Consider the following 15865-nt stretch of genomic DNA (forward strand, 5'->3'; position numbering starts at 1 on the left):
CAACTGCAGCACTTGGCAATATTTCAGTCTGCAGCTGAAGTGCATAGCCTTTGTACAAGATAAGAGTCCAGAATTATTATCCAGCTTTCCAGCAATCAATTGTCTTACCTCCTGCAACAAAATGACTGCCCCTTAACTGACTCCACCCCTCTAGATTAGACCATTATTCATAAGGGTCGAACACTTAGACCTTGAAATTTTTACCCTGCATTACCAACTGTAAAGAGAAGTCATCTACAGCAAGTGCCCAATTTATGTCCTGGTCCTGTTCCAGAGGTTTGCCTAGAAGTTGGACCTGATGGAAGTTAGAACAGCACTATTATGCCAGCATGAAAGCACAAGGGCAAACAGACTGTGTTTGCATGAAAGCACCAACATGGCTTTCCATAAGGCAGATGTATGTGACTCAGGGACTACCTATAATTGGTTCTACTTGAAGACTGAAGGCCAGGCCAGGCCATCCCAAGGCCAGAGACACCATGCTAAATGCTATCTCCCATACATAGTGGCACACTAGCTACTTTCTCCTTCTGTTTCCTGGATTTGAAAAGAAAGAGGGAGATACCGCAGAAGAAAATGCATGGAAGAGTGTGATGGGCTGGTGTGACTCCATTAGTCTTTCTTCTCCATACATCAGCCTTACCATCCATCTCTTTTCAAATCCAGGAAGAAGAGTGGTGGAGGTGAACAATGGATACCCTACTAACCTGCCTCAATCATTCTCATTGATAGACTGGCCCTGACTAAAGGCCCAAGTATTTAGTTGATTATATTGCATTAAGATGTCATCTTTGGACTTCCTCACCTCCACAGCTCCTAATCATATGTCCTGTCCCCTCTCCTCATTTCCCCACCATTTACCTCTCACAGCCCTGCCTCCTTCATTCTATTGCTTCTAACACTTCTCTTTCTTTCCAGGTGCCCTGCTCTTGTGTAGCATGAAAGCAATTCAGCCTGTGGCAGCAATACTCCAACCACTTGCCTCTGCTTCTATGACATTCAGGGTAGCTCAGTCAATCTCTGTCATAGGTGTCACCACTGCAAACTCTTTTAGCATATTACAATATAGAGACTTAAAAAAACACATTCTATATAAAATGTCAGTATGAAGGATTATGTTCAGAGTATTTGCTACATTATACTGCAACTGGGGGCCAAACTAGGTGTGACATTGCAGTTCCATGACTTAAATTCCTGACATTTCAAAAACCAGGAGGTACAGAGCCAGCCCATACCAAATGTTGCCCCCCTTAGCTGGTGATGTGCCAGCTTCTGCACTTCCGCACTTCTGCTCTGTCCCTCTCTTACTTTTCCAATCCATGGATGGAAAGAGGATCAGTGGAGACAAGCAAGTCTTCCAATCTTCCACTTTAGTAGACCCCATAGATTACCCTGAGGTGGTGTTTCAGATAGCAGTGCTTGATGTCAATCACCAAGGCTCAGAAGGTTTAAAACAAATTTAATACTTTATTCAAAGTCAGCTTATACAGAAGACTTCCATTCAAGCCTCTAGCTTTGCAATAACTACAAAATAGTAAAGGTGTGTGTATTGGAATCACGGAAGATCTGGCGAGGAGGTAGATGTGGTGTCAGCAGTGGCCCCTTTAAGGGTAAGGCCTGGGCATCCAGCAGAGTGTGCTGCACAGCTGCAGCCACTTGAAGGCAATAGGGCCCTCAAGGATATAAGGAGCACCTGAGGCAGGAAGGGTGTGGGTTATAGAAGGAGTGTAGGTTGGAGAGGAGGCTGATTGGGCTTATTGACTTTGGAATCTGACTTGGATATTCTGACTAAAGGACTACTCGAAGAGGCTGAGGTGTGCTGCTATACTGGGAAGGACTGCTGCCTTAGGAACTGGGTCCCTGCAGTTTAAACAGGCAAGCTACCCTGGTAGTGGAGTCTAGCAATGTTGTAGAGAACTGGGGCCATTGTTGGGGGAATGAAAGGGGAGCTAATTAGCTTAGAGTGGGCATATGTTCCCTAAGTGAGGCTTGGAGTGGGAATCTGGCAGAACAGTGTGGTATTGGAAAAGGCAAAGAATAAGCAAAGGAAATTCCAGACAGTGAGACTAGTAGGTCTGGCGAGGACAAGCAGAGGCTATAGCACAGGCTTAAATCTCTCCTATTTAAATCTGTGGGTTTAAAGAGCAGTTAGCTTTCACTGAATGATGTCCAAAAGGTCATTGTCCTTTCTTTAAACCACAGGTGGACAGCTAGAGTCCCCAGGGGTCAGATGTGTCATGAGCTGCCAAATTTGAATCAAGAGTGAAGAACAGTAAGGGAAAAGAACAATGTTTTGAGGTTGCAAGGCACAGATAGTACCTGCTTTAATTATTCTTCTCTCTGTGGGATTTTTTGGTCTAATGGCCAGCGATGTCCAAACCCATGTGCACCACAATTGCCAGTTTATTGCAGAGCCTGGCTGTTTGTCATAGGAAGCGTAGTTTGTGCAGCAAAATACACTTCCAGTTCTCTTATCTAAAGAACCAACAGCCCCTAAAAGTACAGCAACAGGCCATTCCTAAACTACTAAGGAATGAATAACTTCCTTTTACTAATTAATATTTATATGTTATCAGAATTTCATAACTTAAACTGGAAGAGTCAAACTACACATTGTGATTGAGTTCTGTGTTAGAATTTCCAATGTAATTTTTTTTCTTTAAAACCCAGCTGACATTATCTACATTAGTCCTGATTTAGTTGAGAGCTACAGCAGAGAGAGGGTATGCTTTGTTCCCATGCTGAGTCTCCAACTGAAATTTCCCCTGAAACTGCTTTGGACTTCAGAGCGGGAAACTTAACAACATAATTTTGCACTCAAAATTTTCCCCTCAGAGGCTAACAATTAGAGGCACTTTGGATCGGGGCTGTGCTGTGGCGGAGAAAAGGAACCCTTTCCTCCCATGGCTCCAATCCAAAAAAAGTCCTTCTGTTTCATTCTTCCCTTCAGAAAGCTGAACTGGGTGTTCAAGACACAGAGCTTCAATGCAAGATCATTCAGTTCTTAATCCTTTGGGGGGAAAGCTCACATTTAATTGAAGGGCTACAGATGAGCTGGCGTAATGTAGTGTTAAGAATTTGAACTGTGAATCAGAATTCTTGCCTCTGCCATGAATTCACTAACTGGTCTTAGGCAAGGGTTCTTGTAAGGACTACATCAAAATGTTTTGTCAAAATAACTCAAAGAGCTATACAAAATAACTCAAAATAACTCAAAAAGAACTATACAAATGCAAAGTGATTTTATTACATTTAATATTATCATCTAAACCACATTTTCAGCAAAGTAGTTTTCCTTGTATCTCAGCGATTCATACAAGGTTCCAATAATTGAGGGCAGGAAAATTTATTATCCCACTGTCACAGATGGGAAGGCTGAGGCTAAGAGAATAGCATCTATGCCTGAAGCCACCTAGCAAGTTTGTGAATGAACTGATTTATTCAGATGTGAGTAGCTGATTAATCAACAGAAGGCCAAACAAGCCTTTGATTGGTTGATTGCCCTTAAATCTACTTTTTTCTATTTAACAGCTGATGGTCTGTAATGTGTTTCACTTCAAGATAATTTTCTAGACATTCCTGGCATTTCCCTTCTGCTTTTCCTTCTGCTAGCAATTTGTCTTTGCTTCCTCTCCCTCCCTGCTTGGCTATCAGACACTGAAGCAAACAAAGGTAAATTGGGCTTCAAGGCCTGAGGCATAATTGCTATTACTTAATGCATGGTGCGTTTATATATAATTTTTTTTAAAAAAATAGCTTCAACAGCAAATGCAGGTGACCCAGTTTTACATCTCAGCTTCCTTATTATATGACTGGTTATAATTCTGATATAGGGAAGTTGTCAGCACATTATAAAAAACACACACTAAACAGATTGAGCCAATCAGAAGGCATGGCAGAATTGCAAGGAAATTTACAATCATATCCTTTCTGGCATAAAGGTGCATAATTATATTTAATTATTGTATAAAAATGGCAGGATATGTAACTTTTTAAAAAGTCATATTGCAATTAAATAATGTGGTACATAAAAACTACTGTGCGGTCAGGGCTGTGTTCCTCAATGCCATGTGGGTTAAACAAAACAAGGAAGGTGGCACAGGTTTTAAACCAGTATTCCCCAAACTTCAAGTTATTCTGCATTAAAAGAAAATACCTACTCTTATACCACAGAACACTTACCTTTTAAATTCCAAAAAGAATAATATCTGTCTTCAGAGGAGCCCATTCCTCTATATCTCTGTTCTAAGTATGCCTCCTAAATGAAAGGTGGCAAAGCCTAAGGGTATTACTCATGGAGAAAACCCACAGGCAGCCACCTTGCAGCATAATTCTGCTATGCGTCTTCATTGGGAGGGATTGAACAATCTGATCAGCAGAAACATAGCAGAATTACTTGTATCAAGTAAAGATTGACTGGAAGGATGATAGGCCAAAACCACAGATCTTGCAGAGATGCAACTTGGCCTTTTCCAAGGATAACCAATTCTATTGCACCTCTAAGTTGGGAATGAATGAATGATCTAATGGCATTCAGTGCCGAGACACCAAAGAATTACCCACCTATATTGGAAGTAGGCACGCCCAGAGTGCAGAGACATAAATATTTCTCTCTGATGGGTGATTTTTGCTATGCTTCTGCACTAGCAGTGAGTGAATGAGTCGGTTGGGCCCAACCCAGAGATGTTGTAGAATTATTCACCCTCAGCAGAGGCTAATTGGAAGGAGAAAAAGCCAAAGAGGGAAATCATGAAAGACATAGAGTAGACAGCCTTCTTTGTGAGTGGTTCAGGCTCACTAGAGACAGGCAGCGCTATCCTAACTTGTGCTGGAACAGGCTGGCCAGCGTGCACTGTGTCCAGTGCAAGTTTGGGGCTGGCTGTGGCTTGGCCCGAGGCAAGGGGAAATAATTCCCCTTACCCCTGGTAGAGCCGCAGCAGCCCCACTGGGTCTACTTAAATCTGTGACACCTGAACAAAAAAAGAGAATGGGCTCATCTGAAAACAGACACAACTTTCTGTAATTTAAAGGTAAGTGTTCTGTGATATAAGAGTACAGTAGGTATTTTATAGCCTTTTTAGGTAAAAGTAGTTTGTTGATTTCTCTGTTGGACTTCCTAGATGATTACAAGAAAGAACTTCATTTTGAAAGCTACAAAAGTTGCTGAATCAGATCAAAGATCTATCAAGTTCAACAATCTCCAACAGCGGCCAGCCTCTGGACTGATTTACAAGCAGAGGCAACAAGCCCCTCTTGTTGTATTTCACCATCATCTAGCATTCAGAGGTGTGCTTGCTGTGGAGATGGAGGTTCCATTTAGCTAATAGTCACTGATGAGACCTATTGTCCTCCAGGTGTCTGTATAATTTTTAAAAGAAAAAAATGTAAACTAATGCTAGTTTAAAGAATCCCCCCCCCCCCAAATGATAAGACTAGCCATACTGGTCTGGATCAAAAAGTAAGGTTGCCACCTATTTTTCTGGTGGGCTCAGAAAGTTATCCAAGGATAAGTGCTATAAGAGTTAGGGTGTATGTTTTTGTGTTTTGTTTTTTGTTTTGTTTTTGAGAGGGGAGAGAAAGCCAAGGTTTAAAATAGAATAGAAATAGGCAGAAATGGGGAATAGAAAGGGCAGTTCCTATGTGTGAATAATATGTTCTTCCCCACCACCAGAGAGAATGTGCATATGGACTTAAAGCATGACTATGCAATAAATGGTAACAGAAACCTATAGCAATTTCAGAAGAGGGTAATTTTTTTCAGAACATGATGCAAGGAGGAAGAGTTAAAGCCTCTTTCCTGTTCCAGATTGCCTCTTCCAGTGGCAGCTATTTAAATAATAATAATAAACACACAAACAGAAGGGGGAAACACTTAAATTCATGTCTAGTTGTTATTAACAGTATCTATATACTGCTTTTCAACAAAAAGTTCACAAAGTGGTTTACAGAGAAAAATCAAATAGTTTGGCCTGAGAGTTTGAAAGAAAGGGAAAGTCTTTGGGCTGGGCTGTATGCAGGCTGTGATTCTACCTTCACACTGATCTAAAGAGGCCTGTTTGCATCTGAACTGCATCACTTCAGATTGCTCACAAGAAAAGCATATCAAAACACACATACACCCCAAACCTTGCTCATAGAAGACTAGCAGGTCAGGTAGACAAATCTAACCTTCTTCCTGACATGCTACTTTTCTATGTATTGTGATTTTTAAAAATAGTTTTATGTTTAGACTATAAGCTGAAAAGGTTTTTAATGAGATGTAAATGTAGTAATTAAAAAAATATTCCATCTTGTGAATTTTCATGTGGGATCTGAAGTGGTTCAGCCCAACAAACAATTTTCTATTTACTGCATAATTCAGCACCTTGAGAATTCATTTAAAACAAACTCAGCTTTCATTTAAAAAAACCCAAGTTTCTATCCCTCAAGGGTGACAGATTTCCAAAGGTGTCTGTACTGTCTTCTGGCATCTCATAAAACTTTACAGGGTAGTGCTTAAGTGACCAGCATAGTACCTGCTCTGGATCTGGACCCTGCGGGCTGTTCAGAGGTGTGCTGCTGACTCCTGCTACTCCAAGAACTGGGGAACCTGCTGTTGTTTCAGCATGACCAGGGGCCTGAGATGCTGTGAAGCCATCCTCTGGTTCAGACAGACTTTTCTCCTGGAGCATTTCCTTGAAAACAAACAAAAGAATTTTAAATGAGTTGCTCCCTTTTAAACTGTACACATGAAGGGCCTGTACAATGCCGAAAGGCTGCTGTTTTTCAGAAACTGGTGGACAATGGGAAAGTGATCACTGGAATTGTTTCAGCTCCAAGGTCTCCAAGCATCATTGAAATGTACAGCCCAATTTTATTTCAGGAGAGTACCTATGTTTGTTGCAGTAAAAACAACGAAGAGCCCTATGGAATCTTAAAGGCTTAATAATAGAATGACCTATCGCAGTTTGGCTCATGATTAGGTTTAGAAAACTGACTTTTTTCCTTCAAGACTTAGGAAACAGAGTGGTTTATTCCTAGCCCAGTTATGAGCCAAAGTCAACCCTGCAGGCATCAGTGAGCACCACAGGGTCCAGCCCCTCATTCCCCTTTGAATCTCCAAAGGCATTTCTCCCTCTTATCCTCTGTCATTGCTACAGTGGCAGTGGTAGGAGAACTGGCACTCTGTGTCCTGCCTCTCCTTTCTGATGCCTGGTTGCTGCAGTGTGAGGGACATGGGAAATGTAGTTTTCCCAGCACTACTGAAATCAGAAAAGAATGAGGAACTGACTACTTCTATGGCTTGGATTCAAGCAGGATTCAAATCCAAGCAGGAAAGAGCTCTTGAGAGATTGTAATGCTCACCTTGTCGATCCAAAAATTCACATTTCTGAGCCATGAATTCGTGGTATGGATTTTTAAAAAATGATGCTGAACTTATTCATGTCACTTAAGTTTTATTTCAGGCCATCACTTTTCATTTTCATATTTAAAAAAAAAAAAAAACTTCTACTTGATTTTCACTTCCACCAGTGTTTGCAGCACCAAGAGCTGCAATGCCCAGGACAGTATGGACCTTCAAAAGGACACCTGCCAGGGTGTAACTGAGCATTGCAGCTCCTACTGCCACCAATACAAATGAAAGTGAAAGACAAGAAGGAAGACTTTTTTTAGAATATTAAAACAAAAGCATGCTAAAATTGATTGGGAATTAATAGGGGTTCCACAAAATGGAATTCATTTATACACATCACATTTGTTTTTGGAGTCCATTAAAACCAAACAAAATGGGCCATTTGCTTTCATTTCTACTCATGACAAAAGCAAGGGAATGCACCTACTGTGAGTCAGTAGAAGACTCATCAGCATCACTGTGGCAGCAGCCTCTATGGACTACAGTCCACTGATAACCACACTGAGCTCCCATAAAAGGTTATACCACAATACATCTTAGTGTTGATGATACTACAGGACTTTCCTGATTTTTTTCTCCAATTCTGAGATGCACAGCTTGGAAATTGATTTCATCAATTTCAGTGCAATTTCTAATGTACACAGTAGTTGCAGTATACATAACATACAGCAATTCCTATTTTTCCAAACATCTTCAGAGCTCTTTGAATACATGCAGAGTTAAAGACATGGAACCTTCTATGTTGAAGTCACATAATCCACATTTCCTTATCTGCCAAGCTTAACATGTAAAAGAGAAATGAAGCTGAAGATCCACAGGCATCCCTACACTGCAGATATATACTAGTTTCCAACTGTTTTGTGCTCTCATCTATGTATTTGACAAGTATTATGCTCTCAAATGTTGAAAACCAGATTTCTACAAAGGAGGGATCTTGAACAGAGACCAGCAGTTCCACAGAACTACAATTCTAAGGAGTTTTCAGTCAAAACCACAACAGTTTCACTGAATTGAAAGCAGTTTTTTTTTCCTTCTGGACCCACTTCCCTCACTTCTGTCTGTTTTGTCTCATTATCTCTAAAATCTTCAGTGCAGTGAATACCATTTCCATGGCAGCAAAACTAGCATTGCTACATATCTTCCTTAAGATTAAAAATATGGGCATCACTGCTACCATTTTACATAACAAGAACAGTGACCACCACCACCACCACCACCCCAACTTAAGAGGCAGAAAATTTTAGAGACACCTAAAGGAGGGAATCAAGATGACCACTTTTCATGCAGGGTATCTCCAGAAAACAAAACTATAAGAGAATTGCAATTCAGCTGGGGTTCTGTTCTGCAAAGTATTCTACAATACATTGGCATTTTATCCTGTCCTACTTTCCAGTGAGGTCCATTTTGATGGAGGAGGAACTAATAATGAAATGGAGAAGGGGAGGAGGAAATGAACAGCAACAAATAGCCATGAAGGTAGGTACCTTAAAGAGGAGGATGTTTTGGTACCCTGAAAGTTTTATTTGGGTGCTGAAACTGAAACAGTTATTTACTAATTATGAAGAGTGCCCTGGAGCCTGGCAAGAAGCACCTTTCCTTCAAGAGTCATAACTGACCTGGAGCCACCACACAACATAGTGTAAGAGCAAGCCAGTTACCCTTTGTAGCCCACCAAACTGGACAAGTACACAGCTTGTGGTCTGCAGCCACTTGTCAACCTCCTTGATTTTGGAGTCCTTAGTGGGTCTTCATGTACAACTGGTGCCTAGCATTCAGCTTGATGAGACAGAAATTGTGTCAGCTTGTGTGTTACATGAAGTTTTGCACAACTGACCTTCGGGCCTGAGTGACTGAAAAGTGGATTAAGAATGTATGAAAGAAATATAAATAAATACACTTCCAAGAAGGCTTGAGGTCTGGCATCTCTTTTTTAACCACTCAGAGCTCAGGATCTGGTTGCAATGTGATTCATTCACATCTGTTCATTCATCATTTTGAGGACTCACAGTAGAACGTAGTTACTCTGTTAATTGAAAAGTATGGTTTGTGAAGTTGGTTGAGGCAAAGGATGAAGCCTCCAACACCCCATTTTGATACGAGTGGAGATGGGGCCCTCAAAAACTGGGCACAAAGGGAAGGCAGCTCCCAGCTCCTCTGGCCCTGGTCTTCCAAAGTACTGTACTGCCTCTGTATATCAAGGATCCATTTAGCTGTCCTGGTTAATAGCTTCCATGAACAATATAGCTAAATTATCTTTAGGATTATACTAAAGATCCTAAGCACATTGTGATGAAAGCAGGGGCAGGAACAGACAAGTATGATGGGCTAGCAACACTGAAAGCTCCTTTACAACCAGGAGTGCAAGTAGGAAAAAAAATTGTACAGGTACTTTTAGTCTTTTCCATGCCATCGCCTTTGACAACACCAGTTTAGTACCCCTCCCAACTTTGGCCATGCCCTAAGAAAGAACTCTGAAGCCATATTAGAACTAAGCATGTATTGAGCACATTTCCCTCTGCACTGTGCTTTGCCTACCCCCACACACTTTGAATGTGGGAGGACTTCATGATGGGGGTTCCACAAAGAACTGAGCCCCAGTGCTTCAAATTACAATGTGCACTGTTCCCAATTTCCTTAGATCAGTGGTCCTCAAACTGGTGTGCCATGGCCCACCAGCCTGAGAACTACTGCCCCTTTCCCTTTAAGGGGCAGGGGCATGGGGAAATTGTCAGTGACACAATCCCCAGGATCGCAGCTGTGCAGGGAAGGGGGGGCTTTCTTTCAACCTAACCTATCTGCTGCCGGGGTCTGGGGAGCCCTGTGGAGTCTTCTGCAGGGCTCCTCACAGCTTGTAGAAAGTGAAAAAAGCTACGTATCATGACCCACTTCTGGGCTGCGATCACAAAACTGGAAGTGGGTCACAATCATTACTTTAACATTCTATAAGCTGCAGGGAGCCCTGAAGAGGGCTCCTCGCAACACCCAGCTCCCAGCAGCAGTTAGGTTAGGTTGAAAGAAAGCCCCCTCTTCCCCGCAGCAGCACAATCCTGGGGATTGCTTCGCTGACAGTTTCCACGCCCTCACAAAAACCTATCTCAGGAGTTTTACTCCCAAGAAGTTTGAGTATCTCTGCCTTAGCCAACATTCTGAGAACATGGTTTAAAGAAAGAATATACCTGCCTGTCAAGCATTTTGTGGTTTTAGCTCAGGGTGGTTCTCCTGGATCAGGGTTAAATATACTGGAATTCCATACCAGCTTGCTTTTTCTATTGTTCATCAAGGAAATAGAATTTCACTATAAATTATAGGAATATTTTCTCTCTCACACACACACAATTTACTCTGAGCTGCTGTAAATATTCATGTATGTTCCATTGACTTCAGTGTAGCTTTTTTCCAAGGAGCATGCATACACTTTATGCCAGTGGTGGTCAGAACTTGCTGTTTTAGGGAAACCTGTTCCATGTTAACTTCTTGCCTATCAAGGAATTCCTGTGTGCTGCAGATGAGTCTGGGGAATACTCTAAATTGTACACAGAATGCTGGCCACGTCTGTTGGACCTCACACCTGCTTTACATGACCTGAGTGACATCCAGAGTGACTGCAAGCTACTCAGTACCAAGGAAAATGGTAGTTCCTTTGTACTTCACAGAGAGAAGAGAGGTCATCTGTTTAAAAAAAAAAAAAAAAAAAGACAGTAAAACTTTGTTGGCTGTAACTCATCTTCTTATTCTCACCTTCTCCTGATAAGGAGGGTTGCCAAGTTTGAGGTATCACTAAACCCAAGATTCACAAAGTAGGCCATGTTGATGTCACATGAGGCCACTAACAACAAAATCTGCCACCGCTTCCTCTGTTTCCAGATCAGTTGGAGGAAGAAGAGCAGCATGTACTCAATACTGAATGGGGGACAAAAGGGAAGTTGTAGAAAAGTCGATGGGCAATCAGAAGGAAAAGTACATGTTTCCCATACAAAAAGTATTGGGTTCAATCCCTAATGTCTCCAGGGCAGGGCAGGGCAGGGCAAGACTCCTGCCTGAAACCCTGGAGATCCATTACGAGTGAGTAGACAAAACAGATCTAGATGGACCAGAAGTATAAATCAGCATCATATGTTTGCCATATGATGGTCCTCCAACATGTGAATCTTAGGTCAAAAACCAGAGATCTGGCAACCTTATACAAGCTTTGGGGAACTTCAAAGTATCCTGAAGCAATCTGAAAAACTGCTCTGCACAGGTTTGGTCTGATACTAAACATTGTACGCATGGGAGTAAAGTTCTAGCAATCAATGGTATTTCCACCTAATGTGGACAATTGACACTGTTAGGTAAACTGGAGAGCAGTGGAAGAAAGATGGTTTATGGGATCATGACTGAGGTATTAAAGACTGGAATATGCCTCTATAGGGAATGACATCATTTATCCACCCACCCACCCACCATCATCACTCAACACACACAATCTCTAGGTTTGGTTCACATTGTATCCAAATTCATTGTTGGTTTCAAGCCAGTTAGGAATGCACTTGGTCTAATCTCATGGAACAGAAGTGGCTTGACTCCCTAATGGATCTAAACCCTAGACCCCAGAGTGAGCCAACAGGGAGGTTTTCTTCTAACCATTTGAGAGGGTGTGCATGTGTGTTTATGAATTTGATACAACTTCTTTACCGGTCAGCCTTCAGATTTTTCAAACAAATACTTGGAGACCAAATGTCTAATTATTTTTTTCCAAACAAACAAAAATGTAAGTCGCACTATTTTTTTGTCAATATTTTCTTTTTAAAAAGGAACTTGCATTATGGAGTGAGGAGATACTCTTTCATGTCCCATCCTGAACTGAGTCCTCAGCCACTTTTATCCCTGCGAGCTGAAAGTAGATGAGCTACTTTCTCAGACTGCAACCCTTGATGAAAAACATTCATATGAATATGTTGTATTAGTGGAACTCTGGGGTTAGGAAAGCAGGCGGCTTAATGCGTGCAGATCTCCTTTGGAAATATGCCCCCTAAAAAACCCCCAGACATTATATGGATTCTATTATTGATCTTATGATGAAGGTGTTCTTTCAGACTGAGAGATATTTATCACTCCTTTTATATCAGTGATTACTTTAAGATAGGGGTGGCCAACCTTTCAACTTTAGGGTCCTGGACCTTTAACAATTGTGTAGAAAAGGGAATTTCAGCAGGTGCAGTTTATCATCTCACAGATCACAAGCTGCACTTGTTGAAATTCCCTCCTCTACACAATTATTAAAGGTCTAGGAGCCCTAAAGTTGAAAGCTTGCCCATCCCTGCTTAAGACAACCTACATGTACAATATCAACAGTTGTTCTTGTAAAATTAAAAGGAGACTTTCTCCCATTTTTGCTTTGACAATGGATGACTTAAAAAATGAACTTGGCCTGTTTTTCTGCCTTTGGCTGCAATTAGATATATAAAGGAATTCCAAGATGAAATGATTGTCACATCAGAGAAGCATGATCAACAACTTGGGCCCACCAATAACGGTACCATTAAAGGCACAGGAGCAAACACCCATTAATAAGTTGATACCTACACACATTTTGCCAAGGCTAGAGAGCACACACTTTTGTTTCTTTAAACACAACCCCTTGTCCCTTCCCAAATCTGGAGACAAAGACCCTCTTTTAGCTGAAGTTACAAGGCTCAGAAAGAAAACAATCAGACTTCAGCTAGTCTTCTGACAAACTCATTCAGTTAGTTTAAGTGGGGCTCATGTCCATAGGAAATTGCCTTATACTGAATCAGCATTTAGTTGGTGCTGACTGGCAGTGACTCTCCAGGATTTCACACAGTCTTTCCTGGAGCTCTGCCTGGAGATGCTAAGGACAGAACCTGCGGCTTTCCGCATGCAAAGCTATGCTCTGCCTCAGAAATACAGTCCTTCCCTATTGTAATCCTAAACATCTTACCACAAAGGACATCCCATTGAACTCAGTAGAATTTATTCCTGAGGAAAACATGCATGGGATCCAACTGTTAGACATGCTAATTATTCTTTTATTGTAATTAATTTTCACTGGATTAGGGTCAGTTGTCACAAAGTGGTTTGATACATTAGCTTTGCAGCCCATAGCGTATGCACCCACTTATTTTGCCCTACTGTACCTTATGGCCAAATAAATTTTTCAGGTTCCTCTATATTCCCCAAAACTATTAACCAGTGGCAGAAGCAGATATACAAACCACAAACTGTGGCCCTTCTTTCAAACCATGCTTAACCCTGAAGAAAAAATATTATTCATCACTATCTTAAGCAGCTCAAGTTCTGAAGTTTGTCCTGCACTGAAGACAGGGGACTTTAAAATTCTCCATTCCCTTTGCCACTTGATTACCAAGAGGTTCTCTGCTTTGAAGAATATTTTAGAAAACTTCTCCATCACCACTGACCTGGAATCAGACAGGGAGTTCACCTAACCTAACAGAGCATAATTCAGAAATTATCTCGTGCTTGCATGATTTTTATTTCTGTGGCATTAGGGAATCAACAGAACACAGGGGGCATTCAGACACATTAGCTATGAATTAAACATATCAGGGGCAATATTCATGTAAGGGTCTGCAAAAGAGAGGAAGGAAGGAGAGAGAATTTTCAATCACAGCCAACCAACAGTTCAGCAGAGGCCTGCTGAAGAAAAGGGGGTCTGAAAGAGCTTTATCAATTCTGGCTTCAATACTACATTTTGCAGAAGGCACTTGGATCCTAAGTATGTTCACTCAAGAACAGATACCTTTGAAGCTACAGCTGTGATCGTAAGCCCATTCACTTAGGTGTAAGTCACACTAAATTCAGTACAGCTTACTTCTAAGTAAGGAAACATGCTCAAAACTGGACAAGATAGTATGCACAGGATTACAAACTTTAAAAAAGACAGACTCACAACAGAATCCCCTGCATGCTATACAAAAGCAAGTCTCATTGAACTACAAAGGGTACAGCCTTAACTTCCCCTTTAAGATTTAACATTAACAATGCAATGTTATCAATGAATTCTTAGAAAGTATATGGCACTATATTCAGTGGAGCTTACTCCCAAGTAAGTGTGCATAGGATTGCAATCCTAAACCCTAAGCACATGCTCCATCTACTTCTGTGCATGTTTCCTCAGGAAGTCTTTGTGAGGCTTGCACACAGTGACTTGGGAACAAACAGTGTTGAACTAATAAAAACAGAACTATTCATATACTGGGGCTGCAAAGTGGTACTACAACAGAGCCAGAATGACACTTTGCAATGGCACTTACTTCTGAGGAAACATGCACAGGCTGGGCTACACTTTCAATAAAGCTTGCTCCCACTAAGGGCCCAATCCTATCCAATTTTCCAGTGCAGCTGTGCCAATGGGGCATACACTGCATCCTGTGGTGGGGAGGCAGTCACAGAGGGCTCCTCAAGGGATGGGAACATTATTCTTGGCTGCATTGCTGCTGCACTGAGGCTGGAAAACTGGACAGAATTGGGCCCTATGTCTGCCAAGGCTTGCAGTTGTACCTGGAAGTAAGTTGTAGTATACTCCCAAGTAAGGGATCTCTTAGGTTGAAAAACAGGATTTTTCTCTACTTTCAAACTTTCCTCCAAGCAAATAAAAATCCTCTGTCTTCTTTACTGCCCTGACAAGATGAATCTTTATTCTGTTGACTGTGGAAATACATGGTTAGTTTTTCTTTAATTGGTCAGTTTTATAAAATGAAATCAACAACCTCTTATGATTTTTTTTAAGATAAAAGAGCTATTTTGCTAGAGCATCCTAATGAAAAGAATTTTCTCCAATTTAATTTGGTTTAGGTTTGCAAAGAAGCATTTAGAACCTCGGTTTTTTTAAACAAATATTTAATTGTCGGGCACCTACTGATTATTCCATGTTTCTTCCTCTCATCCTAACCCTATTTACCTGTGCTAAAAACTTCAGTGTCACATACACTTATTTCCAAGTAAATGTCACAAGCAGCCAAGTTGCCTATCTTAGGAAAACAACACCTAGAGGTTCAGAATGAGATGTGATTGCCTTCAGGTTTACACTGCAATTGCCCCAAGCCTGTTGCTCCAAATTGTTCCACACTGAAACCAGCAGAGCTTGGAATCCACACAGGGTGTTTCACTTTGTTTCCCAACAGATGTGTTTTTAAGGGCAGCATCTGGTAGCTTTTACAAAACACTACAGTCCACTCCTGCCATGCAAGCAGCTGATCTTATTCCAATAAGTGTTAATTCTAAATTTTAAAAATTATTTTGCCTCACTGCCTCCCCTAATTTGCTTCTTCAAAGTATTTTCTGAGTTATTAGAGCTCCATACACCTTACTTGGAAATAAGTCTCTTGAAGAAAATGCAGGCGGAATGTGGTATAAGACAATGATTACCAAATCCTCAAACTGCATTCCTACGAATACTTACCTGGGATCCCCACAGAACCCAAGGGGTTTTTGCTTCCAAGTAAATATAGC

The 15865-nt window shown here is 41.2% G+C and overlaps 1 protein-coding gene across 1 annotated transcript in view; it reads right to left on the reverse strand.

Moving 5' to 3' along the window:
* The window catches only part of TBX4 (T-box transcription factor 4), a 65207-nt gene extending 51362 nt beyond the window's left edge, over nucleotides 1–13845 (reverse strand). The window contains exons 1-2 of the mRNA XM_066635902.1: nucleotides 13825–13845; nucleotides 6516–6674 (exon numbers count right to left, since the gene is read on the reverse strand). Of these exons, the coding sequence (XP_066491999.1) occupies nucleotides 6516–6671 (156 nt within the window). The 5' untranslated portion in view covers nucleotides 6672–6674; nucleotides 13825–13845. The remainder of the gene's footprint in view (nucleotides 1–6515; nucleotides 6675–13824) is intronic.
* Nucleotides 13846–15865: the final 2020 nt, after the last annotated feature.

The sequence above is a fragment of the Tiliqua scincoides genome, chromosome 8 (genome assembly GCF_035046505.1).
Source record: "Tiliqua scincoides isolate rTilSci1 chromosome 8, rTilSci1.hap2, whole genome shotgun sequence".
Classification (NCBI taxonomy): domain Eukaryota; kingdom Metazoa; phylum Chordata; class Lepidosauria; order Squamata; family Scincidae; genus Tiliqua; species Tiliqua scincoides.